This window comes from Galendromus occidentalis, unplaced genomic scaffold (genome assembly GCF_000255335.2).
Source record: "Galendromus occidentalis unplaced genomic scaffold, Mocc_1.1 scf7180000077460, whole genome shotgun sequence".
Classification (NCBI taxonomy): Eukaryota; Metazoa; Arthropoda; class Arachnida; order Mesostigmata; family Phytoseiidae; genus Galendromus; species Galendromus occidentalis.
This window is the reverse complement of record NW_003805448.1, coordinates 272,910-300,840: the sequence shown is the minus strand read 5'-3', so window position 1 is coordinate 300,840 and position 27,931 is coordinate 272,910. Positions and strand designations below refer to the sequence as shown.

Sequence of the window (27,931 nt, the reverse complement as noted above, 5' to 3'; positions counted from 1 at the left end):
ATTGCCATCGTCAGCCTTTCGAGGAGCGTGATGGATTCCGATTAAGTATCGAAGTTAGGGATCCGGGGCTTCAAACAAATATTTCGCCAAAGTTGGCTCGATGAGGATTCGGATCTCGAAGAACTCGTCATTTGGGGCCATCGCCTTGCCTCGTAGCTCGCACCTAGGTTTTCAAATTGATTCCATTCGAAGCAAACTCAGCTATTTGCCTGGATCAGGAGGTAGAGATGGTGCGCAGTGTTGAGCCGCCGTTTCTTCGGGAATCTACAAATTACCTACACATATACCAACCTGGAGATCAACGAATGTAGTCCCGCTTTCTCTGGAAGATCGACTCAAGCTCTGCATCAGGGAACCCGGGAAACGGTGGTAGTGCAAGCAGCTGGAAATCGACCGCCATTTTCCGTCGATGGGAATACGCGAGATGCTTCAAGGAGCAGTTGACATGACCGATATTGTCTGCCTCTCTGCTCCATAGAAGCTTCCATGGAAGACCGGTCACTGATTGCTCCGACTACAAAAATCGCCACTCAATGATCCCATGGACGAAAGATCGGCTTTAAATAATTGACCGGATGACTCCAAAAATTAGAAGAGAAGTTATTGGAAGGCCTCGCCTGGTTCTGCTCGATCACCTTCGGGAATTCCTGATGTTCCCGGCTATGGATCATCGCGATTCGAGCTGCTTTGGAGCTAAGTCTAACCGCGCGGCGCCAGAGGGCTTATATCTATGCGCCGGAAATCGGAAGGATGACGCCTTGGGATGCCATACCGCAGCCATATTTTGACCGGTTTCTGCTTCATCAACCTGACGTGCACTGAGAACCTAGCGGATTCTCGATTTCATTGGGGGGGGGGGGCTTCCCAATACGCTGGGGACTCTACGAGCGAATATCGCCCCACAGGTTCAAAAGGATAACAGCGATAAATGCTCGTTGAATTGTACATGTGGTGACCTTGAAAATATTGTCCGTGATTAGACCCTCAGTCTAAATGAATTTATCTTATTTGTCATGGGGAGAAATGGCATACCTATGCCACCCCTTCCCCTCCCCTCGAAAATGTGAAACCCACAGTGTCGCTCTGCATTTGCAAAAACAAAAGGAGATGAGAACAAAAGGAAAAGGAAGCGAGACTTGAATTGCACGACACGTGAATAATTATCCTTGTACCTTGCACAAATCGAGGTGGCAGGGCATTCACAGAGCTTCCGCTCCGCCGAGCTCCTCCGTATTTTCTCGAGAGTCGCTCATGTTCCATGACTACAGGATGCGGATGCACGTTCGATACAAGTGACAGCGCGCTGCCAAAAAGCCACGTCATTGATTCGGAAAGCCTCGGGGGAATTTATCACGTCGTTTAGAGCAGACTTTTCGCGAAATGTGAGCGAATGGACTGTGAAACTCTTTGTGCTTCCGGCGTTAGTTCTCTCCCGCTTGGAAACAATCGTAGAAATTTCTCTTCTACGACCCGGCTGGGCGAGCGGGCGAGAGTTCGCTCAGTGTCTGAGCAGACGGGCAGGCCGTTGTCGAATTCTTTGACTGGTCCCCTGCCACAGCTGCGGCCTCGAGGAAAACTTAATTTGGCCGTAGGGAAAGAAGGGACGTGGAGGAAGAGGGAAAACCTCAAGGATCAATGCTGTTCGGAATGAACGGATCCTTTACACCCCAAGCAGTCGTTGTAAAAAAACTTCTGCTGGCCGCAGCTTGCGACGACCAAGCTCCAGGGGAAGGGATGACCATTCGTTCGTTCGTTCGTCCGTTCGTTTATCGGTCTGTTCATCCTTTCCTGAGAACGAAATTGCAGTGCAGGCAGCTTACGGAAGGCCATCCGGTCTCCACATTCCGAAGTTGTCCCGTCCTTGCACATTGGGCTTTTCTTGTCCCAGAAGACACCTGCGTTCTTGGTAATCCACTGTGGAGGCCTCCGGCCGGCGGCGGCGGCAAAAGGGGGAAAACGCGACCAGTCGGAGGAATGAGGACGGAATGCATTCTTAGATGAAACACTACAGAGATGGGAAAGGATTTGCTCAGCCGTTTTTTCCGTCGCGTGAGATGAGGACGGACGGCAAGCTTTGTCCATGAGCGACGTTCTCTGCCTGCTCGTTGGAGCGCTTCTCCCTCTTCGTCATGGGGAGCTCCATTTACTTCGCGCCTGCCCCTTCTCCGCGTCCCCTTCACCTGCTCGACGGAAGCGTCAGTGGACGGTGACGTGAGCTCTACTCCTCACTTTCCCTTCGATGCCCAGGTTGCTGATTCAGGAGGGCTCCTGCTGGAACTCATCGACTGTACTCACTTGGGGAGACTTCCTGCCAGTTCGGTGCCGCAAGCGAATCTTGCACCCAGACGTTTCCACGATGAGGAATTTCTGAAATTCTTCTCGGTCTGGAATCTGTTGATTCTCCCTTCTCTGAGTGTTCAGCCGTGAATTGCTCCGCTTCCGGAACGTTCCCACCGATTTTTTTCCCTATCGTTTTCCGATACTGAACGCGGCCAGAAACGGGTCTCGTAAACATCCCCAGATTCTTCTCGATGTTTCGACGGGTGGAAAGTTGTCGCATTCGAACAACAGGGGGAGGGAGCCTCGTTTGTTCTCCGGACGAACGTTTTTCCGTGCAAGCAAATCCTGCTGGCAAGTGGTCTCAAATCCATGGTTTATGCAAACCGAGAAACAAGATTGAATACCACTCCCTGCATGATAAACGCGCCTTGTAGGACGCTCAGAGACTCTGTCCCGGAATGGCGGGGATTTCCTAGGGGGAGAAAAACGATAAAATCGGGTTCTGCAACGGAACCCCACGAACAAACGCAACAAACTGAACAGTTCGCGCCGTGAACAGAGGCGGGCGACGACAACTGTGTTTTAATAGTCGGCGACAAACCGGTCGCTCTCCCACCCGAAGCCGACGTGGGGGAGATGTGAGAGTTGGTGGGTGGGTGGGTGAGTGAGTGAATGGGCGGGTGGGCAGACAGACGAGTGAACGTTGGTCCGTGCGTGCCTGCGGCCAGGGCCTGTTTGGGGGGCCTCGTTTGCTCGGCTTCAATTATTAAGTTTCCGGCTACGAATGAACGGTCGCCAATAAAACGTTTTTGTTCCATTTCCACGAGCTGTCCGCGAGTCGGCGCAACGGTCCGCCACGATTTCTTTCAATGTTCAAGTAACTAATGGCTGGTTAGGGACGGGGATACGCGGCTAACTGACTGGCTGGCTGACTGACCGTTCGGGAGACTGGACGGCTGGCTTGTTTTCCCGACGAGCGCCCGGAAGCGAACGGGAATCTTGATTCACCCGGCAGTAGTAGGAGCAGGTTGCAATAGAACCTACGGAGTATTTGGTTCTCGTCTTCTTCCCTCTTCTGCTCTACGTCGAGCAGCAGCGATGGTCGCCGCGGCGGCGGTACCTAAGCAGAGACTGAGGACCATGTACTTATACGCGACATTAGCCCAACTAGCCCGGCGGGTAAATATCCTCCAATAGGTGCGCTTGAACGCTCGCTCGCCCACCCGCCACTTTGCCCGCCTGCGAGCAGGCCCGACTGACTGACTGACTGCAGTGTCTGGGCAAACTGTTCTCAACAGACCCAGGTTGGCGCATCGTTTTCGACTTGCTGCTGCTGCTGCCGACGCCACAAGGCGTCGACGTTGGCGGCGGCTTGTGCGGATGAGGATACAAACCATCGGGGAGTATACGGCAGCTCTTGATGTCTCCAATGCGGTCGCTTGGGGTGTTGGCCTCGTAAGTGAGCTCTGGTTCTGTCGAACCCAAGTCAAGTAAGCGAGAGGCCCATGGCGGCAACGCACACGAGAGCCTCACGGTAATGACGTCGAGCTGGGAATAATTTCGATTCGATCCGAGGAAGTCCCGATCGACAAAGTGAGGAATGCAGCCGTCACGCTTATATACGTTCGAGGTCAGCGTCGACAGTTCCTGATGCTTCTGACGGGAAGTTCCCAGGAATGGACTTTCGTGAACTCAACTCTATCTTCGGCTAATATCGTAATTAGATAGCGTGCGTACGAGATTGAGTGGCGCATTGCGATGGTGAGACGGAGGTCTCGCTTCGTTTTCGTCCCTCTGACATTCGAGACTCCCATTCGAGGGGAGCGATACGCACATCTACGAAGGGACACCGAAAGGATCTTCGCCGATCCACGCAGTGGTCGATCGATAATTTTTTGCGCTTATCGGCAGAGGGAGATCTATCGGAGCAGACAGGCCACGCGAGCAATATTGTGCATAATAAAAATGAACATGGGGGACTCGATCGAACAACGCGATTCCGATGTCGCTCGACAAGACCCGCGTCCTGTTCGCCCCCTCCGTCGGTGTGGTGTCGCGTTCGCGGTGTTCCCGCTCGACTCAGAATCACTTGAACAGGCGACATCTGAGTGAAACGAACGCACTTCGGAGGTCTGGCCCGAGACAACAAAAGAAGCGGAGATTTACGCGTTTCGGGGTGGTGGCAAACGTTCACCATCGCTCACGTGCACAACCTACGGCCACCGACGATCCAACCACCCATCCTCCTCCCACCCGCTCGCTCAGCCACCACTGCTCCAGCGACCCCCACCGGCCAGCCCGGATGCGGCGGCAAGCAACCCACCAACCGAATGACCGGCGAGCCAAGTCTTCCCACCGGTCTGACCCGTCTATCCCCGTCGCGGAGGGCCGGACAAATGACCGTCTGCCGGCGTTAATGATTTCCGGAATGGATTAGATGATCCAAAAAGCCTCAAGGAACGGCACAAGATGATTATGTTCAGCGAGTTGGCAGCCGCCGGGACTGGCCGGCAGCGGACGGGACGACGAGAGAAAGTAATTCGTGTCGCCGGGGGCAAGCGCTCCGACACGCGAGAGATCGCAATTACGTTGAAAGCATTCGCCACTCATTGATTTCTTATTTAATCGAAACATTCATCAAGGAATCGGAATGAGATCCGAGACACAACGACCTAGCGATTCCTCTGCAGTTGGCATCAGCAACCGACGGAGCAGCCTCGGCCTTCGGCAGCCTCCGTCTCAGCGGCCCGTTCCGCTGGTCCCATGCCTGATTTCTTTTTTCATTCCGCCGCCGTTTCCATTGTCAAATGCCTTTTCCATTTCGCCACAGCTGCGAATGCCACGCCGCTCTGCTGTACCTCTGGGATTTATCTCCGCGGTCACAGAGGACGACGCAGCGCTTGCCGAGGTCTCTTTTGTGCCGCTCGACGCTGCGTCTCCCAGATAGCACTGACGCAGCTTTGACTGTTGTCCGACTCTCCGTCCATGCCTCCAGTCGTACATCCATCCGTCCGACCGACCGACGTTGCGTCGACGGCGAGGCTGGCCATGCCGCCGGCGGAACAAGCTCCAACTATACTTGTCTAACGTCAGTTAGGAAGTGGACTAATAAATCATTGCGATCGCGTCCGACTGTCCCTTAGAGTGGCCACGGAAGCGGTAATCAGTCGGCAAAACTCCACCGTCCGACCGCGTGTAACGAACAAACCCGCGTATAACTAAGCGGGTATGAACGCCGTGAACCTCGACTCCAGGAGAACGATTTCTCACTGTTTTCAACTGCTCGTTTTCGGCTTCGGAGAGTTCCCGCCACGAAACCATGCGGCGAAGCCGCCAGGGATCATCGGATTTCCCCGAAGCGGAAAGCGAAACTCAGCGAGAGAATCCTGCATCTCGTTTGCATCATATGTGTGTCCACGATTTCGACCAATTGAAAAATCAGAGCTCGACTAATCATCGTGACTGAGCTCCTTCTACGACGGAAACCGATGACCAAGTGGAGCATAATCGAAAAACATTATCTTACAAACAGATGTCGCCATCAAGGACGCTCCGGATGTCTCAGAGAGAAGCGATTGATCCTCGCTCGGACCTTGCGTGGAGAACATCGCTTTGAGCCTGATGATATTTCCGAGGAGAAGCTCACAGCTGACATCGCACGTGATTCCGATATTTTCGTCGCGAGAGCAGCTTTTCCAGTCCCTTCTGATTGGACCTTTTGTCGCCCGACCGTCGTACCGCCATACGGATTCACTGTCGGAGCACGTGCGCATTCCTGCGTTCCGTTCGAGCTATTCATTCCTTTCTCGGCGCACGGAACCGCGAGAATTCGGATTTTACCTCTTGTTGGACATGAAGTTCTGTTCTGTGGAACGCTCAGAAGCTTGGACGAACGCCTGAACGGACGCACACACGCACGCTCGCCCGGACGGGGGCGATGGCTGGCTGGCTGTCAGTCTATGTATCGAGTACCTCGTCTCCGTGGGTTCCCTATCATGCCCCGGGGAAAGTTTCGCAACTCTCGACCCGTTATGCGGAGCGAAGATGTTGTTTTGACTTAGTTAGATTCTTTTGGGAATCGAGATGGATCGATTCGTATTTCGTCAAGGACCCTCGTATCAAGATTGAACTGGAGCGCCCGATTTGATATTCAAGGAGCTAAGTCGTCAAAATATTCATACGCGAGAGAAGCAGCTCTAAATTCGGCATGACTCGGGGGGGGAGGTAAGTTCTCGGGGTCCGCGAATTTTCCCCAGCGGGATGTGCGTAAGCGAAATTGGGGCAAACTCCCACTGCTCCCCGTGAGAGTTTATTATTTGAACGTTCGTTGGGAGTTTGGCCAGCGGCCAGAGCTCCCGCACCGGCGAAAAAGACCAAAGGCCGGGATTAGCTCGTTCGTCGCGTAATGAATATGCAATGCAGAGCGCAAGAGTTGCATCGGGTCAGGGCTGTGCTCGTTCCTTTCACGTTGTCATTCGATAGTTCATTCGCTCTTGGCTTTCTGCACGCGTAACTCGCTCTGACTGAGTCCGCTGCGCCGGCGGTTGAAAACGAACATTTAAATCAGACAAGAGCTCACAGCCGAAGCACCGTGGCAGGACTTGTCTGTAAATAGCAACCGAATCATCGGCTTACCCGAAACTTGTTGGACAGGAACGCGGATCTCTGGACTTTCGGGCTTCTCTGAAAGCATTCGTTGTCGATTCAGAGTTGCTCAGTTCACCACCACGCCATGACCAGGTCAGGAGCGGTCCCCGTTGAGTCGATTCCGAAGCCTTGGACAAGACCGGGCCGGGTGCGGCTTCTGCAGTCCGGGGAAAGATTCGGGATATCGTCCTCATGACACCGCTCTTCATATGGTCGGGGAGACCGCTTGATTCCCATTCATATTGTAATGGAGCGATATTCATTTTCCCTCTCAAAATTCGAGCGTCCGGGACGGATTCTGTGACAGGACTTTCAGATCTCGGCTTGATCCCTGATTCCTGGAACGGTGGCCGCTCTCGCGTCTCTGGTCCGTGGATTCTTCCGGGGAGAGTTCCTCGTCCTTGAGATCCTTAGAAGGATTCTAAGAAAAAACTATGCCCAAACTTTCGACCAACTTCCCGCTGAGAACGCAGGACCTTGTTCAACAGCATGTGGGCTGTTGGGAGAGCCCCTTTCCCAACTCTTTTATCCCGTTCGAGTGAGTTCTGTGTGAGTTCACCGACCGAGAGGCCTGTGATAGACGGGGATTCGTTTGACAACGAAAGGGCTTTTAGGAGTTTTTCGGATTCCGAGGGTCCACGCGGCTCTGATGAGTTCGACAACGGTGATTGGTTCTTCTCGGAAGCGTCGTTCATGCGAGAAAAACGCCGTGAAATCACTCGTTGATTAGTTCCGTCGGAAATCGAATGTCCATCGAATTTCGTCGACAGGAGCTGACCCTCATGGATCCGATAACAGCTGTTTGGCGTCGGGAAGGCGCTCCGAAATCCAGAATCATTCCACCTCGCCGCAGGGAGACCTCTCGTCAGGACACAGGGTCGTCGCGCGATCCCTCCCCCGCGCGGGGGCTAGGCTGAGGCCCAAGATCTCCCAATGAGGAATGAGTGATTCGCAATATATGAGGTCCATATGAGAGGAATGAGAACATAGCCGAATTGGGTCTCTCTCTCACCTGGATGTCCGGTGGATCGGATCGCCGACTGAGACAATCCCCGCTACTTGCAATGGGATTATGCGATGTTTGCTGATGTTATTTTCTATTCTGTCCCGATGAGAGACCGCGAATAGCCGGTGGCGAAACAGTCGTTCGCGGGCTGTGGCCGCAGAGTCGTAATCCTCTGGTCGCAGTAGGTGGATTACGGCTTGATAATTAAGTTGGAAGTCTTAAGAAGCTCCGTCTGTCCCAGCGACGGCCTTGCTCTCGCATAGCTCTCGTTCGGAGGCCGATACACCCGGCTTTCCAGAGCAAAGCTCACCGCTCCCAGACTTACAGTGCTAACAGACTAAGTCGCGAGTCGCGACGGGGGGAATACTGCCCGGAATACGGCTCAGGCCACGATCAGGACCTCAACGACAAGTTTCCCTCGCCAACAAGCATTCCGCTCCGACTTCATACGCAGAATAACGAGAGCAGAGACCGCAGAAGCCGGAGCTAAATAGAATATGAACGTGCCTAAAAGCGTGTCGAGCGGCTCCGGAAACGTGTCCTCCATGTAACGAGGCTTTTCGGTTTCACGCGAGCATTGCGTTCCCCATTGAATTCACTGTCGCTTTCGCAGTCGAATGAACGAAGAGAAAGCGAACCGCATGGAGGAACCAGCTGACTTCATACGCGCACAGCCATCCGACGAGTGAGGACTGTCGGAGACGACCGTTTCCGTGAGAACTCTGTGTTGTGAAGAGTCCATTGTAGCTCCGTTTCGGTTTGAGCTTGTCTTTTCTTCCCATCCTGTCCTCGCTCTTTTCTCAGCCCCCCCCTTCGCCCTTCCCCTCTCCATCCCCGCCATCTACTCGCCCCTAACACTTGCTTTGGACACCGAAACCTAGCCGCATGACAGGAAGGGATCGCCCCCCCCTCCTTTCTTCCCACGCACTTACGCGACGTCGCCAGTGAAATATCGCCCACCGCTTGAGCCTAAGTCGGCCAGCCGCGTGAGAACAACGGCTCGCAGCCGCGGAAGTAAATAAGCTTTTCTTTCGTTCGTCTTGTCCATTTCTGCCGGGCTAGAGAAATGTCATCTTAGAAGTGCTCGCGTCATTTTCGTCCGGACTCGCAGTTCCACGTGGCAGCACAAGGGTTGAGTACGTCTCCTGCTGAAGCTGATCCCGGCATCATCCGGTTGGGAGCTTCCATTGACGGCCCGCCGCACTGACTGAGGGAACGAGGAAGCTGCCGAGCTTCCACAATTGGAAGCCTTGAACTTAGTCGGTGACACGACCGGCTGATTAATCGACCGAGAGCCAATTGGCAATTTCCGTCGCTCGACGGTCGGTCACTCCCCACCCCCTTTCGTCCGACGCGTCCTCCTGTTCCCGGTGTTTCCTGCAGCGAATTGGGCTCAAGCGGACCGGTTGTCGTTTCCCGGCATCCAGGTGTAGACGTGACTCTCATTGGGAGCCTCGGACATTCGTTCATTGGCTCGCCGTTGTCATGCCAAGGCTGACTCAGATAGCTCCGTACCCGTTTCTCGCTCGGCGGCCGAGTATGGTGCGAGCGACGTCTCACCCCCGAGCACACCGGTGTCTTCCGGATAGCGGCTACGCGGTCTGTCCATCCGAAACCCTCCAGGCCTGCGCTCAGCTCTGGACAAGTCCCTCGTTAAACGGTGCGGCGACGTCGTCGTCGACGACTTAAGTTGACAACGGAAGAGATAGTCCGACAGCCGAATGTGCTTTCCGGCTCCGACTGGGGAACGCATATCATCATTCTGCGGCCAACCGGACACCGCACATATAGAGAGCCTGCATGACGCCTGTCAGTTAGGAAACGGAACCTCGCTGATGATTCTGGCGTCGAATAGCCATGGCGAGAAAGCGGTAATAAGTGAATTTCGAGAGAGACAATCCGGCGTAATTGTCAATGGGAGGAGGAACTTGCTATCACAGAATAGAGGGCATCCGACTCGCGGACGAGAGACGATTCTCGTCTACCCGACTCTGGATGTGCTTCGCGTCATCGCATCTCGCCCTCCGTTCAGACGAGGGCATTCGCTTAGGGCCAGCTGTGGAATCCGCGTGCCCGCCGACCTGCTCGAATGCACTTTATTTAATTTGAAACAATTCAAAGTTTCTCGCGTGGGGAACCCCGTAGGCAGCTGTCCTGAGGGTCGGGCACACGTGGCCGTGTGAACGTTCATATTCTTACTGATGTAGCGAAGCGACGAGGCGACAGACGGGCGGACGGTCGGTGGAGCATGGTCGGGGAGACCCGGAAAGTAGAGGCGGGGAAAAACGGAATATGGTGATAAACTGTATATGAAGATGAATATGCCTCCCGGAAGGAACCCGACGGTCCGTCATTGACAGCGGGATTACGGGACGATGAAACTTTCTAAGGGCGTACCTTTTCAAGCCAGAAGGCCAGCTCCCCCTTTGTTCCGGTCTGCATCGTCAACTCAGTGAGCGAAGACCTTTAGGGCCGGAGCCGTCAGCAGCAGCTCCTTTTGACAGATACGCTCGGACATACCGATGGGACCCACAATGACCCTTTCTCTTTAATATTGCTGGTGGACTCAAAGAGATTTGAACGAGCTGTCTTCAGCGAGCTATACTGAGAACGGCATACTAATGGAGGCGCATCACACACCTGCTTCCAGTGCTGCCAGGCTTCTCTAAAAGTCGGAAGTTTTATACTCGGTGTTTCGAAGAGCGAGAATATCCACCATAAAAGCAAAGATCCATGGACAAGATTCATCTTGGGAAATGGAACCTCACAGAGAATTGAATTGCCGATTTTGAGATTGCCGCTCCCTTTTGAAGGCACGGTAAACGATTGGCACACAGGAAATTCTAGCTGTAATTATGAGCTCACAGCGCGAAAATCGACTTGCTTATTAGACGACTCCAGGACTCCAGGCAAAATGAGCCTTCCAAAAGCAGAACCTCATACATGCATGAGCATCAGCCAACGAATGACTAGAACCGGGGAACGGCGAGGGTTCCAGGGATCAGATATGCCCAGAACATCCATCTGATATTCCCCCTCCGCCTCCATGGACACGGGAATCCTGAAGGCAAGAGATCTCTCGAAGCCATCAGGACGGGGAACGGCGTACAAGCGCACATGAGCCTCGGGCATCGTATCCTGCTGGGTATACGAGTCTCGCTACGAGGGAAACGTTGAGGATTTCGATAGACGTAAAATCGAAGGAGTCTTCCGAATCGGACGGTTCGGATAATCTCAAGGGGACGGGCTAGAGCTCCCTAGATGAGCTCACCTTGCTGGCATGGATCCTCGCCGAAGGACTCATACGTAAGACTCATAGGAAGTCAGAAGATCATGGGGAGCCGGTTCGCAGTCCCAAGCTTAGTCCCCCTTTGAATACGTTATATATCTTGGAATCAGGTACACGTGAATCGAGATGTGGGAATCCATTTGGAGGGAGAGAAATATAACGTTGGACTTCCGACAAAGCTCAGGAATCCAGGAGAACCGTGTGTGATTTCCTGCGAATGTCTGTCCTGATGGTGTTCAGCGGGCCATCTACTCCTCCGTCCCCTAGCCTAAAAATGAATGGCCCGAAACGCTTCCATTCCGGAGAGAACATCCCCATCCCCCTTCAATCTGCCGCCCACGCCTCCGACCGCTGCCCTCCATGCGCATACATACATCGCGGGCTTTCCGCGTGCACACTCTCCCGCAATTAGGCGTTTTGAGCTGAAAGTCCAGCTATTCACGGAGGGTGGCCTAATGTCGTCTGGATTCACTGGTCGTGTCGGTCGCTCTGTCCCCGATAGCCCAAGGCGTCGTCTAGAGAATCTTTTCAGGAGCCCTGAGTACCGTGCCGGAAACCGAGGCATGGTCTCCGTCTGGGTCCACAAGTGAGAACGGTGTGCGCGGATTTATTCCTGAAGCATCGGGCGACTGACCAATGAGCTCAAATTTCACACCAAGAGGGAATAACATGGAACTACGGAAAGAAAATGATATTTCCCCGACAAGAGCTGGGTGCTCGTCTTGGATCTACTCGAATAGACGTACCTACTCACGAAGTTGGGGATAAGCTTCCCCGAGTCCAGGTGCTGAGCAGCAGCGCTTGTTACACCTTGTTGGCTTCCTGGGAATCTACATTTACCTCACGGCGAAAACGCAGGGAGTTTTCCCGCCGCGGCTCTCCGTGTAATTGCGTTAGTCGGCGCGGTTAGTCCGTCGGGTCGTCCTTGCTCATTGAGAGCCAGGCAGCCCTCCCCGCGTTCGTCGAAGGAGCAGGCTTACCCACCGAAGAGCTCGCTGCGAGCAATCTGTCAGATGAGGAGGTAGCTCCCGTCGCTCCCTCATGGGACGAGAATGTTTTAAGAGGCCGGGGATTGACCGCACATCTCAAATTCAATAAGTTCGGAGGTCCTCGCATCTGGAGAGGAGCAAACACGTTTGTGTGCTTGGCCGGGGATCGATTATCGTGTTCCACATGGGACGGGGTAGAGATACTCTCAGATTTTTGCGGTGACACGTGCTCTCTCGGACGTATGCAAAGCCATGAGGCTTGCCTGGCGCCCGTAGGGAATCGATCACGGCAGTCTGGGGAGATCGCACGAAGGACGAACTCCTCGCCTTCAAGAAGACGGAAAATGGGAGGGCGAGTCCCAAGGCTGACGGGGTCGCTTGTTGCCCATGAGATCCCCGGGACCTCGGCTTTTCGCGATCGAAGCAACCTCGAACTCTCGTACCACGTAAATACCCACGGCCGTATTGACCGAAGTTCTGAAACTTGTCCACCGACGATCGGCGTGATTCGTGCATTTCTGGCGAATCAGAGTCGTTTCTGACCGAATACGTGCTCATGCAGTCGAGCATGGGCGTTCCAGACACAGAGTTCGCGCTTCCCCCGGTTGACGGGATCGATATTCAGAGGAATCCGTCGCTTAGGAAGACAGTCGCTAAGGCGATTCGTTATGAGTTGCGAAACCAAAAGCCTCTAGAAAGTTCGGAGCAGCTGCCTAACAGTGAGAGGGGGACGGTTAGGGAAAAAGTAAAGGAGTCACAACGGCGCGGCGGTTCGCTGCCGTCCGGCGATCAGCTTAGCGGAGGCAGGCCGAGAGAGGATCTCCGCCGACAGAAACGGCCGGTCAACGTTTTGATTCGATCGCCGTCATGGATTGCCAGCGACCGTAACCCATTAGGGGAGAGAAGAAGAAAAGAGGATGTCGTCTCCGCTGAGGCTTCTGACATGCTCAAGCGCTCCTTTCACGGTGCACTGCTACTCGAATCGCGCTGCGCGAATCGAAGCGAGCGTCAGATGCTCTCGCATACTGGGAGTTTTGTCAAATACGGCATTCTCGATTGGAATTTGTCTGGTGTTCATCGCTGTCTTGACTAAGCTCCACAAAAAAGACGAGCAGCAGTCGTCGAAATTACGAACACGGCTATCGTACGACCTCGTATATATGTAAATGCAAGCGTCACCGGGCGACATTCTCATCCTCAGACGTATGTAGTACTACATGCGGGCCCACACACGAAAAGCGAAGAGACGGAGCATTCGAGCTAACGGCAGACAAACGGACGGACGGACGAACAAACAGACGAGCGGACGGACAGACCAACCATGCCGCTAAGCAGCGAACATGAGAACCAGCTAGCAGCCGGCGACAGCGAAGACAGCTCCCGTCTTACCACAGCCCGGGGGAAGAAAATGTAGGCGATGTAAAAGCCGTCCACATATACATATACCGCTCGCAGTAGGAGTTTCCCTCTCCCCTTCTCCTCCTTTCCCGCCCCCCTCACGGACCGGAGATCTTGGGAGAACTCCCGGCATGTAGGACTCAAACGAACGTATAATCAGAGTTCCGCCCTTGATATCCCTAATTTTTCCCGTCCAGATAGCTTGGACGCCCCATGACAGCTCCCCTTTGAGCGAAGGGTTCATCGACTCCACTAGGAATGAGGCTTCCCATCCCTGCCGTCGGGAAGAGCGAGGTACTTTGATTCGGAGGCCAAAAGACCGCTTTTTCCCTGCGAGAGTACCCTTCCGCGAAGCGACGGATGTAGTGTAGACACGACGACCTTCATCTATTTGGACAGGAAACACATTGCGAGAGAAATTTCGAAACTAGTGTACCTACGAGAAAGCGTCCGAGGGGAGCTGTCTCTTAAATTCTACATGTCCTCCGGGGATGTCGAGTTTTTTGTTTTCCCGTCGTGCTCCGCGCTTGATTGCCGGGTCTGACTCGCGGGAACTCGTCACCGTGAGAGGAGCTTCAAGCTCGGCAGAACTTCCCACGATGAGAGGAACTTCGAGGAACTCGGAGGAACTCGCTGGGAGGGTTCTTCCCTGTCGGGTCGCTTTCAGCTCGAAGATTCTGACTCCTTAATGTCTCGGCGCGAGCTGATTTTTCCGTATGCCTTCTATCGGGGGCTTCTGCAGCGCCGGATCGAATGCTGATAGCGTTCGGTGTATCAGAATCCGGGGAACAGTGGACAGTCAGGTGTGTTCTTTTTTATTGTCGAGTGTTTTTATGCCTGCCGGGAGCCCAGGACCGGAATGGCTCGGTAGATAGCTGACCAATATCTTCCTGCTGCACTCACGCACCCTCTGACAGCCAGACGGTCGGTCGGTCGCTCGGTCAGCCAGTCCGTCGGAGGCTCGGTTGCTCGCTCGCTCGCCCGTTCGTTCGCTCAGCCGGTCACTCACCGAGCTTGCCATATATCGCTATGCAAAAACCTCCTAGCAATCCGATCCAATGGTCTTGAATCAGCCGCGATTGCCGTTGCCTGCGGCAGACTCGCCGCAGTCCCCTGGTGGCACTGTTTATCGGATGGGGGATCTATGTATGTAGGTCGTCATCGATAACCTCGATGTGGAAGACCACGGGAAGCAGAAGCCTCTTGCCTCGACGGAAGTTGTGCCGGCGACCGCAAAGTCAACTATCCCGGAAGGACAGAACAGCCGCGAGCCACCTGCCAGACCCGTTGACGAAGTTGAATTAATTATCCTCGTTTGGTAAATTTTATTTTCTCTGGAAAGAAGTTCGTCAGCCAATACCGAACGCGAGGGTCAAGACAAAACTTGAGACGGAAGGATCCGGAAACGAGCTCGAGCCTTCCCTCTAGCGTTGAAAACGACGTGGGCGAGCGCGATTCGCAGACTTCGGGTTCCGATACAAATCGTCGATCCGCCGTGGATCCTCCTGATCGAACAGTTCGCGGCTTTAGAGTCGTCGTTTCTCGCCGAATTCCGGCGCGAAACAATACCGAGGGAACAAATGTTCTTTCGCTTGTAGGGATCGCGGCTCTTTGAAATTGGACCGCTTCCATCGTCGTGGCCGACCTGTAGGAAACGTCTAAGCGGAAGATGTCAGTCAGGCTGCGCCAACGTCGTCGGTCGGTCCTATCTCGCAGCTGTGGCCTCGTTGGTTTTGTTGCCGACTTTTTTCCCAGGTGCTGCTGCAGCAGTGTACACCGACCGATCGTAGACGGGACCGTCCAAAAACGGCCTCGCGAAACTGTCCGCAAAGCCGTTCGAGAGTGAACCACTGAATGTGCGGTCGAGTGCAGAGTTTGACCGCTCGAAGAGACAGGTGCGTCTTCTCAAGCGAATACTTGTCGTATGTCGGAATTCGACTCACCGCACCATGGACCGCCTATGGAAACGGAGAAAACTTTGATTGAAAATGGGAAATTATTCGGCGGAGCACTCCATTAGTGGAGACTCTCATCATGTCTCGACCTGCAATGGCTGAACTGATAGATCGAGAAATTAAGCTCTGGGATCGATCTCGAGACGAGCAGCCGAGATCGCGGAGACGCTCTAATTTGTTCAGATCGAGTCAAACTCCCCTGGCAGCGAATTTTCTGAATTCGGAGATAAGAAGGACGCGGACGGTCGGACGGACGTTGGTAGGCTGTCCATGCTTCGATGCTTGCTGTCGTCGAGCTGAGATGCTGTCGCGAAGCTCGAATGAGGAAAAGAAGACGGGGGGGAGATATCGGGATTGAGACGAGACGTAAGATCCTACTTCCCTCTCTTTTTTTCTCGATACGCCAAGTGAACGGCAGATGCACTCGGGCTGAGGCTCCGAATGGAAGGTGAGAGCCCCAGCAATACAAATGTTGCTGTCTTCCCTGTTTCCCATCGTAAGCATGCTCCTTACCGATTCTCTCATCGGTAGGTTGCCCGGCCGTTTCCTTTGACAGTTTCGACACTCGCGTGCGCCCCCTCCTTCGTTGACGCAGTCGTTCACGTTTTTATAAAGATCTATGCGCACTCCCCATGGAACCTCCCCTCTTGAATCGTTCACATTCTTCCGGGTTCTTCCTGTGCACCCTTTCCCCCACCCCTCTCGTTAAATCGAAATTCCTCCTGATGTCTTCTCTTCAGTCGCGTGTTCTCAATGCGACTCCGACGAGGTGAAACAGAGCTATTTATGAACGACTACGGTTCCACAGTTTCCCATTATGGTTACGTCGACGACGGCCAGAGGGCAGGGGAACGCGTAAAAGCCTCGACCTCGCCCCGATACGTAAGAGCGCGCAGGCCGTCGTCGGCAGGGATCGAAGGTCTTCTTCCTAATCGAGATGAATGGTCACTCGAGGTGGTGGCAGCGTTGCCGCCGGTCTACCCCACCGGTAGAGGAATGAGATCGATCGTCCCACCCTGCCCTCGATGGTGCCCCCGGGCGTAAAATCGATTCCTAGCGTCGACCTCCAGTCGCCGGAGTGACGCAATGAGCACGTTCACGTGACCTCGCCACGAAGGGTCGAATTCTGTGAATTCCATCGGGAACAGTCAGAGTCGTGTTTGTTGTGTCCTCGTCTCCGAGGATGGTGTTCGTCGTCGCTGTTCAGCCCCTCCTTCGGCGTCAACGAGGGAAGAGCAGACGGCCGACTGTTCGAATCATCTTTCAATGCAGCCGTCGACATTCTACAAACTTGAAAGGTCCCCACAGACATCGATTCAGATCGTGCGAGACACGGCAGGGACCATCCGGCTCCTGCTTCGCTAGTCATTCGAGATGTGAGCGATGTGCTTCTCCTCTAGAGTTTCCATATTTGCGAGTTCGAAGTCTCGCTCCCCGTGCTCTTGGTGTGCTCCCCTTAGTGCACTGTTCCCCCAATCCTTTTCCATTTTACTTCTCCCTCCGTATTTCTCCCTCAATTTTTTTCTTCCCTCTTCTATTTCTTGGATTTCTCTTTCCTCATCATCTCGCGTCGTGTCGATGCACAGCGTGCGTTCACGGAGAGAACTCTTTCAAACGGCTCTCAGGTCGAGTGGAACGCCGGAAACCAGACGATGTGGTAGAGCCTGGATGTCATTTGGGGGGACGTCATCGCTGCTCAGGGTAGCGACACGATTGAAATCTTCCGATTCTACTTATCCTTTCGCTCGAGCTTCCGCTTTCGTTTTGTTGTGCCGCATCGGTACGAAATTGCCCGTTGTCATCGATGACAACATCAGCAACCGGAGCGAGGCTTCTGCGGAAATCGAACGATGGAGCTCTGGGAGCGGAACGAAGGGATGGACATGGAGGACAATTTGAAACGTTCTCCTTTCTTCATCCCATTCCGCTTCTGTCGTCTCGGCCGCTCCTCGGCCGCAAGAGAAGCAATTTTCGGGTAAATGAAGAAGCAGGAAAGATCCTCTTACGAACAGATCTAAGGCCGAAAGCGGATAGGTTCTGCGTACAAACTGCACAGACCTTCTCTTGTACGTCTGTAGGTATGTCTAGAGTAATGGAAGCTGACGGTTCAGCTATGAAAGAGAGATGATTCTCTTTCTGTAGACCTGATCTCAGCTCGCGTCGCTACTCACTATCCGAGAGTTCGCTACGGAAACTCCATGCAATCCAATTTCATCCTCGGACGGCAACGACCGATTTGCGGTTCCGCCATAGGGAAGGAATGGTCGGGGATGATATTTTGATAGTCGTTAGAGATTTATTTTAGAGAGGGAGACGACTCGAATCATGCCTGACGCGGCGATTTGGTGGGGCAAAGGAGAGGAACAAAACCAAATGCCTGAAGCCTGCAGCAGACTGGCTGAATATCAGGCTCGATATCAGAGCTGTCTTCTCGGGCGTGATGGGAAGAGCCTATTCACCTGTGGAGCTTCTATTTTGAGGCGGCTGCGTCGCACCCTCCTCTTTCCGCATCATGAACCATTTTTGCACTTTATGCATCCGCCACAATCGGCACAAGAAGAGGGAATCGAGACGAGTCGATCCATTGGCTGTGCATCTGCGAGGCTCAGGAGGGCGGAATGACATTGAATCAAGCACAATCGACCGAAATCGATCGCGACCTTAGATGCGGCGACCGCGCGATAGCTTGGAGGACCTCTCAGCTACGGAACATCCCGCGGAACGGTCTCCCAGCAGCTCATGCTATCGCCAGCAGTTGAAGATAGCCGCTTATTCCGGTGGAATCAAGTCAGCGATTGCACCCTCGAGACCAGTGGTTCTTCGAGTGCGATCCAACACCTTAGTGGAATTCACGTAGTTCCTCGTCGGACATGTCGCTCGACAGAACCTGGATCGACTAGAGAACACGTTTCTGCTCCATGAACATCCAAACCGAACGACCGGCGCTCGCTGAGCGAACCGGATATCTCAATACAATTTATTCATACCGTCCGCAATTCGCTCAGTCAGTCCCTCGAATCCCAGACTCCCCTGCGATTCTGTCAGCTGATCGAAGCACGCATACTTAGTTGGACATATGTGCGTTTATGAAGCGCGCAAACTCACTTCCCGCATTTATTAATACCCATGCTATTATTTCGCAGGCTCGTCATGCCCAACGCCACAGATCCGCTTCAACGATAGCACTCATCCCGGCGATGAGGCCACCTTCAGTAATGTCGAGGATATTCTTTTCGCCGGTCTGCTCAACGACGGTCAGCAGCGAGTCTGCAAAATTTCCTGCGTCAACGGCTCGTGGATAGGACCGGTCTGCTCGAGCAATAGCGACGGTAGGAGTGCCTGCCTAGGCCGACTAGGCACTGCGTGCGTCCGAGGCTTACTTGTTGACATTGCGGATTTACTGCCTACTCATATGCGTGCTCCGTCGATAAGACGCGAACGGAGTGAGTACGCGACAACGGCAACATCCGGGGGCATTATCGCGTTCGATGTGAGCGCTTGGTCTGATTTGCTGCTTGGTTTCGGCTCCGGTCGCCCGGAGTCCGAGGTATTCAGCGCAGATGGGAGCAGCGACAACTCGTTCGCAAGGAGCTTCGGTAGACCGTTTCTCAGTCGATCTGTCGTAGTTTCCCCCACATCATGAGAGCCATTCCCCCAGCCATGAATGTTGCACCATGAATCCCGACACCGGGATCCGCGTGAGAGGGATAGTTGAGTTCATTGTATTATATTAGAGGAAGAAAGTCATTCAAGAAAAAAATCTCGGTGTTGCCCAGCCTGAAGTGCGCGCCTTCACAGTGCCATACCCTTGGGACAAAGGAGAGGATTCCGGAGAGGAGGGAAAGCTCGGGCAATTTCTTGGATCGCGGTGCTCGCTCAGTCGCTCGAACCGCAACGACGACGCTGAAGTCGCCGATGACGTTATTACGCGCGTTCATTCAAAGTTAATAGCGGTCCGTTGGAGTGGAAAAGTTGCCGCGGTGGCGGCTTCTCCTCTCTTCACTCATCCCTCTGTTTCTAGCCGGCTCGCCGGTCGAGACGACGCTCCCGCTGCGAAAAGGAAGTTTTCGAGATCCGACACTCGCTTGTTCCGTTTCGTGACGGCCGAGAACGCGGTCGGGAGTTTGCATTCGCAACAGGCGGGAACTGGTCGCCTCTCGCGAACACAAACGCTCGCCCTAACGAGGGAAGCTGACATTGCGGATAACCGTAGACGAACAGAGGGGTGGGGAGGGAAGAATTCGGTTCTCAGCTGCCGTCCGACCAATCGTTCCTCAAATGCTCCGGAAAATATATTCCTGAAGGATTCACGTTGGGCGAGCATTTGAAGATTAGCGACCCTTTCGAGAAAACGGAAGCCCTCGCAGTTGGGAGAAACTCGACATCCGCGTTCAGGGTCCGCCAGAGAAGAGTCGGGAGATTTCCCCACCTGGGAACTGGCGGATGAAAATGACCGGCACAATCAAGAGAATGTGCTCAAGTCGGATTTGGAAACTCCGAGTGACTGTTCGGCCGAACTCGTGGACAAGCCCCGACCTCTTTCGAACGGCTCTTTCGGAACTTTGAAGGATTCGCTCAAGAAGTTCTTAAATCGGAACAGCACTAGCGTACCCTGCGTAGGAAAGGTGGGAGAGACGGAAAGGGGTTTAATCAAAAGCAGTCTTGCACTCGAGAGAGCGGATGATGGGGTACTCAGCACTGATTGGGGTAACCTACCGAGGGAGGGCTAAGAGAGAGTGGGAAATAGCTAGAGAACACGGCCTCGGCAGCCATGATCACTATGGCGACGACAACGTCGTCGACCCTTTGGCAAAACATACTCGAACAGAAATTGATGACCTCCCAACAAAATAGAAACTCGCCTTAACACTGTCAGGGGATCACGGACCTTGTTCTTGCTTCTGTCTGTCTGCCTGTCCACGCGTTCTCCTTTGGCAGCCGCCACCCACCGTCGATGCGTCTTCGAGTCGGTTCACCTGTCCAGAAGGAGGGGGCACACCGACCGCTCGGAGGCAGTTCGTGTTCGTCTTCGCTGCCGTCAGAATAGCCCTACGCGTGCCACAGCTTTTCACCGACCCTCTTCGCGCCTCTCTGACAGTACGTTTCACCACCTGCGCACCTGATGGAGGCCTGCGGTCTGTCTGGGCCTGGTCTGTCAGGACACAGTCAGTCGGCCGTGTGTCTCACGGTTGGAAGGCTATTCTTCCGAGGCAATACTCATGGAATGCGCATATGCTCTCGCCAGATACGACGAGGTCTTGCCTAGGCCTTCTGTCGCAGTGCATCATGACGCCATCACCACTGTGAGCACTGCAATAGCCGCTGCGGGGAAAAAGTGCTATAATCACCCTCGGCACGTGTGTTCGTCCTCCACTCATTGTGGGGCTGCCGATCTTCCCTTGACTTCCGTTCGTCCGGGGTTTGTAAAGCCAAGGCTAGAGGTCTGCCATTTTACGAACCAGGGAAAACGGGCACCTTCGTAGTTTCCATTCCCAGGATAGAGATACGGCTTCATGAGTCGGCATCCATGGGAACGGTCCGAATCGGAGCGCTTCTTGCTCAGGGTTTCACTCTGATTGGTGGGCGCTGAGGTCAGCCTCTGACAAAGCTGTGATTGGCTCCAGTTTTCGTTTTACCGTACAAAAACTCCGTCCCATACATGCTATGCTCTCACCGCTGCAACGATAAAACAAAAAAAAAATACCGAGAGCCCCCTCCAGAGAAATTTCCCGGAGACCTTCGATCGACTCTAGACATACATATGCAGCTTCGCATGTGAAGTTCTCGCCGCGCCTGGCTTGAGTCCGGGGACAGAACCCATGTCCGGGGAAGGAATCGATACTCTCGGTAGGCTCCTCTAGGGAGTCCTGTGAGAGCGAACGATTCGGCGAACAGAAGGCTCCGTAGAGAATGATCGGCCAAGATTATCGCGGGAGCAACAGGACAGGACGAAGGGGAAAAACGTCGTGGAAACGGGATCACCGGTGCGGGAGTCCTCAGCGGTGCTCCCGAATTACTTCGATGTGCTCTGACGAGCGGCTAGTTTCTCTAGACGGCTTCCTGAGCGTCGGCTTGCGAAACAACTCGACCAGCTAATAGGATCGTATAATATCCCCTCCTGCTCAATCTTTTGCTCCGAAAACGTCGAGCATGCCGACCGCGGATAGGGGCAAGCTGAAGTTCGTCAAAAGTTCGTGACAAGAGCGAGCAGACGGCGCGTGACAACTCAACCAAGGAGGGTCCCAATCTGTAGGTTCGACCTATTCATGGTAAAAACCAGCACTGGGCGCACGTCTCGCCCTATCGATTCGACCGTAGATCGAGATCGATCGGACTGATCTGCTGGCGCCTCATGCGATTCGAGAGCTGCGCCGAGTCGTCAAGGGAGCCGGAGCTGTGCTCACATTCTTGACGTCGAGAAATGGAGACAATCGAGGGCTCAACTGCGGGTTTCGCCGATCCCAATGTCCGCGGCTTCGCAACACGAGGGAGAAGGCGATCAGGGGTCGGAAGCTCAGAACAAAAGGATAAAGGAGACCTTCATCCCACTGAAGCTCGTGCTCCTTCTCTCGCAGCTTCCTGGTGTCTTCCGTCCGTCCATTCTCGGCCTTTCCGCTCCCCGGCTTCCGTATGATGTGCGTGTGATAATGTTTGCATCACTCGTTCACACAGGACCCGAGCAAGTAGACCGGAGAAGCAAGCGAAGATCTTCCGCCCTGCGCCACATGTAAGCCTCGGCCTCCGGAACTCTATTGTATGCGAGTTCGTTTGTAACGGGTCTCGGTCCACACCAACCAGTGACTGAATCCACCGCACACATCCTGACTGCATTATCGCGGGTCAAAACCTCCCTCGAGTATATGGATCTTGTTGACAAAGGATTTCGAGTGCAAACCCGACGGTCGAACCAGTTCAGACGCAGCATCATGAACTTATCTGAACACCAGTCGTTCTCGGAGTCGATGACGTCACTTTTTCATTTCCCGAATCTTTTCTGCTGCATCATCCTCCGAAGTGAGAAGCTCAGAATTCGTCGGAGAGGCGAGCAAGCAAACATAACAGTGGAGGCAAGGCGAACAAACGGAAACCAAATACAGTTGCCGTCGAAACTTCTTCTCTTGTGAAAGCTATCGCTTCGAGGCATCATCACCGCCACGAGCATCACCTCCGCCATCACAGCCGTCGCCTTCAGTTGTCGAGAAGGCGGCGGCAGCGGTGACGGCCGCGCAAAGTCGGTAGCAGCAACGAAATCACTAACCTAATATTCTCGCAGTTTCGGAAGACGAGCGAGTCGGGCAGCTAGCTCTCTGGACCGAAAATGTTGCTCTTGGTCTAATCAGGAGTTTATTCAATGCTCTTCAAGGCACCTTCAATACTCAACCTGCTCCAATGTTGCGTTCGTGCATCATCAACGAACAGGAACTCAAGTATGATGAGACGCGACAGAACCTCACGATATTCGTCGACGAAGTGCGACCACTCTCATTCGACAATGGAATCGACTACATCCAGGTAGAACACGGGACAATTTTGAATTTCCGGTGAGTCCTAGTTTCCCTAGTGTGCCGCAAGACCCACGGATCGATAAGGCGGAGTTCAGATCGAGACCGGGAAAAATTGATGCACCGGCTCGAATACGGGAAAAATAAGCTCATTCTTCACGGAAATACCGCATGAGCCTCCTCACGAAACCCCCGATGGGAGCTCATGCCCAGCACCGGCTCCGAGAAAATATTGCGGCTGTCAGGGTGAGACGGCCATCGCGGCGGCCAGTCCAGCGATTTCGAGATATGCTGTACGGGTCTCAAGCGATCATGCCCCCGAAGGCTTGAAATCGAAAGCGTTCGCTTGGAGCTGACAGAATGTAAATTCAGGAGCGATAAAAACAACAGAAAACCGAGAAGCGACTCGAAATCATAAAATACTCGGAGATGGGGGAGAGAGGAGGGATAGGTCTCAGATCCTCCGGGAAGGCTTGCTTCTGAATTTCTCTCCAGCTTAGCTCCAGTGGAAGCTCCGAGCTCCCGGATTCCTTGTCCCTGTCTCTAGGAGACTTTCACTTTCTCGAGAGGCATCGTCGTATCGCTTTTATGAGGGCAATGATATTAAACGAAGCTCCGCTACTCGCCGCCGTCTTCTCCTTCTCTCGACTCGCATTCGTTGATGCCATGCAGCTCCGGTTCCCCATGAAAGCATCGATCCCGATTGCCTGCTCATGATCATCACCGTGGATTCAAGATCGATGCGCTCCTGTTTTGCAGATGTAGCGATATTCGGAAATTCAAACTCGAAGGCGTCACGATCACCAAATGCGTCGACGGTGAGTGGACCGAGGACATGCCTGAGTGCCTTCCCACAGCTGGAATTTCGAACGCCAACTCAACTCGTAAGTATATCGAGAGATCGATGGCTAGACTTATAAAGAGGATGTGAGTTGAAACTTGACCGCGTCTCGCCCGGTCGGGCGAGGGGGTCCATATCCTCGCGCGGCTGCTCGCGTAACTGCGATCATCTTTTGGAAGTCTCGCCATACTCCTACTCGTCTCCGCTCTTCTTCGAGTAGACACCCAAAGCCGTCCGCCTCGCTCAGGGCCGGCCGACCTACCGTTCGTTCGACCGACGGTCATGCCACTCCGGAGCTTTCCGCAGCGGTTATTGTTAGGCTTTTAACCTCGAACGAGCTCACCAGCAAAGTTGCTCATCTAGGACTCATGGACGGTCGTTATACTGAGGACCACGGCGCGTTGTCCTTAGCACGATGGTCGGATCAAACAATAGACCTCGCTGCCCTCCAGCTACCGACTCGACGATAGCCAGAAGCCTTTGTTCTACGCTGCCCCGGTGGGCGACCGAAGTCGCCATCGTCGACGCACTCTCTCTGTTATATCCTCCCGCCCGGAAACCGGCCGAGATCGGCCTCGACTCCTTGACCGCAGCCGCCTCTGTCGAGTTGCTTCGCTCTCGTGCTCGAGGCCCAGGAAGACAGATGATCCAATCGCAGGCGTTGAAAGGCATCCGTGAATGCTCGCGGACTCCACACGCGCAATCGCTGCCATGTTGCTCACACCTCTCGCCAGGACGGAAACTCGTGCGGACCGAACGGAAATGGTCGTCTTGAGCCGAGATCGAGTGGCGCTCCGGCGGCCGTGCGATCGAGCGCTGGATGGACGCTCCGTAAATGTGCTATGACCTCGGGATGAAGTGGTCACCGGTCCCTAGGGAATATATCGTCCCGAACTGGGAGCTCGTGGAACGAGTTCAAGTGGAGTTGAAATGATATTCCTCAGATCTGAGGAGACTGGCAGCTTGAGAAGAGTCCACGTCTCTTCTCGTCCGGGCCCTCATCGACCTGATCGCCGCGGTCCTCACAAATCTGCGTCGCAATCGGCTGAAACATCTGCGGAATCGGTCTGACGTGAATTTTCATCCCCGGACGCCCCCTCCCCGTGGTTTCCGGAGAGAACTTCGGAAATTCCCGTCTGAATGAGCCCGATATAGGATTCGGTACCACGGAATCTCGCACAAATCTGCGCTCGATATCCCAGAGGCTTCGAATTTCCGTCTATTCGTGGCTTCATCCTACGGCTCATCACACATGCTTCCCACGCGAAGAACGATCCGAAGTCATATGCAGCCGATTCATGGAGTCTGATGAGTGCTTTCGAGGCTGCCAACCTCTGCTCCTTTCCTACTTACCTCGACATTTCATTCTGGCGGGGGAAGTGCCCTGATTTCGGAGGCTTGCCTGTGTTCCCCTGTCGGTGAGGACGATGTAGAGCAGCTCACAAGCTCGGGAAGGAGCTCTCGATGGTAGTCGTGATTGACGGGCAGACCCCTATACCTACGACCTACCCTGATATTCCTCCTCCGGAATAGCGTCGCTTTCGGATAAATTTGCTGCGTCCTCGACGGGAATGAGCCTCTCCGTCGATCGCGAATCATATCCCCGCGCCAATATCTGCGAAAGCGAAGTTGTGTGCTCTGAATATTCGGGCGGGGCGGAAAGGACGTGGGAGGGAAGCAAACTGGAATTCCTGAATACGGGCGTCGAGCTGGCTCGCGTAACGTCTTGGTGCCATGGGCGCTTCTCCTCTTCCAATATGCTCTTTCTGATTTCGGTGGAGCTTGATAATAACGCGTGCACTGGGAGCAAACTTTTGGTCGTTTCACTTCATGACGTCTTGACAAACGCTCAATGTTTGCTTTCGAAGAAGCGGCAAGACTTCCAACCGCGCTACCTACGGTGTTTTCAACGGAACGCCTGCAACTCCCACGTCGGAATCGGGCACGCGGCTGTGAACCTCTGCCGTTCTCTTCCTGTCGTTTTTCCCCTGGAGGGTCCCGATCGAAATCCGAAAGAGAAATGTTTTGAAGCGAACGAGTCCCAAGCCTTCCCTTGAACTAAATCCAATCGGCTCTGACCATCCGATGCATAGAACTTGTAGAACAGCGGAGGGTAATGGCGCGGGCTGAAAGAGAGAGACAAGATTCCCAATCTCCGAAGCGAATGCGACTCACGAAATTTCGAATTCCACCCTGTCGAATGAGAATCAAATGCATATGTATTAACGTTCGATCCGAATCTCTTCTCCCATTCGTTTTCAGAGGAGCAGTTGGAGTACCCGCCGACTTTGGACTTTCTCGTAGAGAAAGGTGAATTCGGGATCTCGGAAACTGGCGAGCTAGTCATCTCGCCCGGCTCGAATCTTTATCTGTACTGCTTATTTGAGCGACACGTTGGAAACCCCTCCTGGTCTTGGACAGCAGAGCGCGACTACGGCCGCGTATGGGTGCTCAAAGATAACGAGTGGAGGTAAGAGCTCAACGCTAGGACAGCGGAGGATTTAAGCAAAGCCACAGTCACCGCCAGCGTCGACGGCCCCTGTCTCGTGTATGAACTGATACTTCTAAACAACCGGCCGGACAATACGTGCACCAGAGGTTCTGAATAAATTCCTCCGACTCGGGTTGTCCCGTCTCCTGTGAAGGAGCGAACAAATACCGCGCTTTTGACGAGTAGGAATTCTCCGTCCTCGTCTCAGGAGCCGGGTTCCCGCCCGAAATGAGCTCAAGCTCGGCGATCCCCTACGAGGAACTCCGTCGTCTCCGTCGGGCTTTCCTCCAGAGTTTCCTCTCTTTGATTCCGTCCATGTGCGCGGCGCGTCTCGATTGTAATCTGCGAAGTTTCAATCGTTAATTAGTTCGTCTTCGTTCCGTTTCAGTGAGAGAACAGCTTAGGCGAAGAGAGTCTTCAGAGCAGTCGCGAAAAAATCGAACGAGCCTACTGCTCCTTTGTATGGAGCATATTTCCCTCTCTCTCACCCAGTCTTCGGGACGGAGAAGAAGAGCAGAGCTTCTCGAGCCCGACAGCGGCCGACTCGGCTGATATGACTCCCCTCGAGGCTGTTCGTACCCCCGTCTCCGCGGGCTGGTCGACTCGCTCGTGCGTTCCTAGCTGGCGTACTCTCACGATCATTTTGTCAGGCGCGCAACGAAAAGCCCATTAATCACGAAGCTGGTGCATTTCAATAACTGAGGGGCTGCAGGCGGCCTTGGGGTCAATGAGGGCTCCCGACTCCCAGCGACTCTCGCACATTCTGGAGGGGGTTCTCGTCCGCGCCGGAGACGCAGGATTATTCGAAAATTAGAAATCGTTCCCGACTATGACATCGCCTCTCGAGGCTCCCTCTGTCCTCTATGAGATCAGCCCGCTGAACGTGCCCTGTAATTCCGTCGTATAACGGATGGGTTTCAGTCCGCCTGAGATGAGGAGCTGATTCACGACTTCTTGCTCGTCTCGGCCAAACATGCGGGACCGACTAAGTCAGGAGACGAGTTCGAACGCGGGAGCGCTGAGACGGCATTCCCACCCGTGCTCTACAGCCCTTCAGTCACCTTGTAGCCTCAGGAGATACGTCGTCCATAAATCAGCGGGGGAGAAATGGCCTGAGCCCATTCGGAAAAGTTTCGAGAATGGCTTTCGAAGGGAATGAGGGAGATCGAGGGCTCTGCGTGAGAGCTAGCACGACGCTCCTGGCGTTTCTCTGTGAGCACATTTCCCCAGACCATGGTCTTCTGCCTTATCGAGGACTCAGGAATCACATATAACTCATGTCGATCTCGAGACCCTACGCTCCGCTTGCCGGCGAACACGAATACCGGCGAGACTCGCAGACGAAACCGAAACTGCAGCAATAAGTATTGCGTCGTCATCCGAGTTGGCAAATGATCAGTGCTCAACAGAGGTCCCGTCCTCGAGATCCCGGGCGAGATCGACTGAACCTGTCCCAAAGCTTTCCGAGGAAATCAGGTGAAAAACGTTCGCTCACGTGACCTCTACAGGATTGCGGTGAGGGCGTTTTTTCCA

The 27,931-nt window shown here is 54.0% G+C and overlaps 1 protein-coding gene across 1 annotated transcript in view; it reads left to right on the top strand.

The window, feature by feature from the left end:
- The window catches only part of LOC100901593 (locomotion-related protein Hikaru genki), a 38,488-nt gene that overhangs the window by 1,933 nt on the left and 8,624 nt on the right, over positions 1–27,931 (top strand). Inside the window, exons 2-5 of the mRNA XM_003744151.2 lie at positions 18,708–18,893; positions 22,928–23,105; positions 23,826–23,950; positions 26,170–26,377. Coding sequence (XP_003744199.1) covers positions 18,708–18,893; positions 22,928–23,105; positions 23,826–23,950; positions 26,170–26,377 — 697 coding nt within the window. The remainder of the gene's footprint in view (positions 1–18,707; positions 18,894–22,927; positions 23,106–23,825; positions 23,951–26,169; positions 26,378–27,931) is intronic.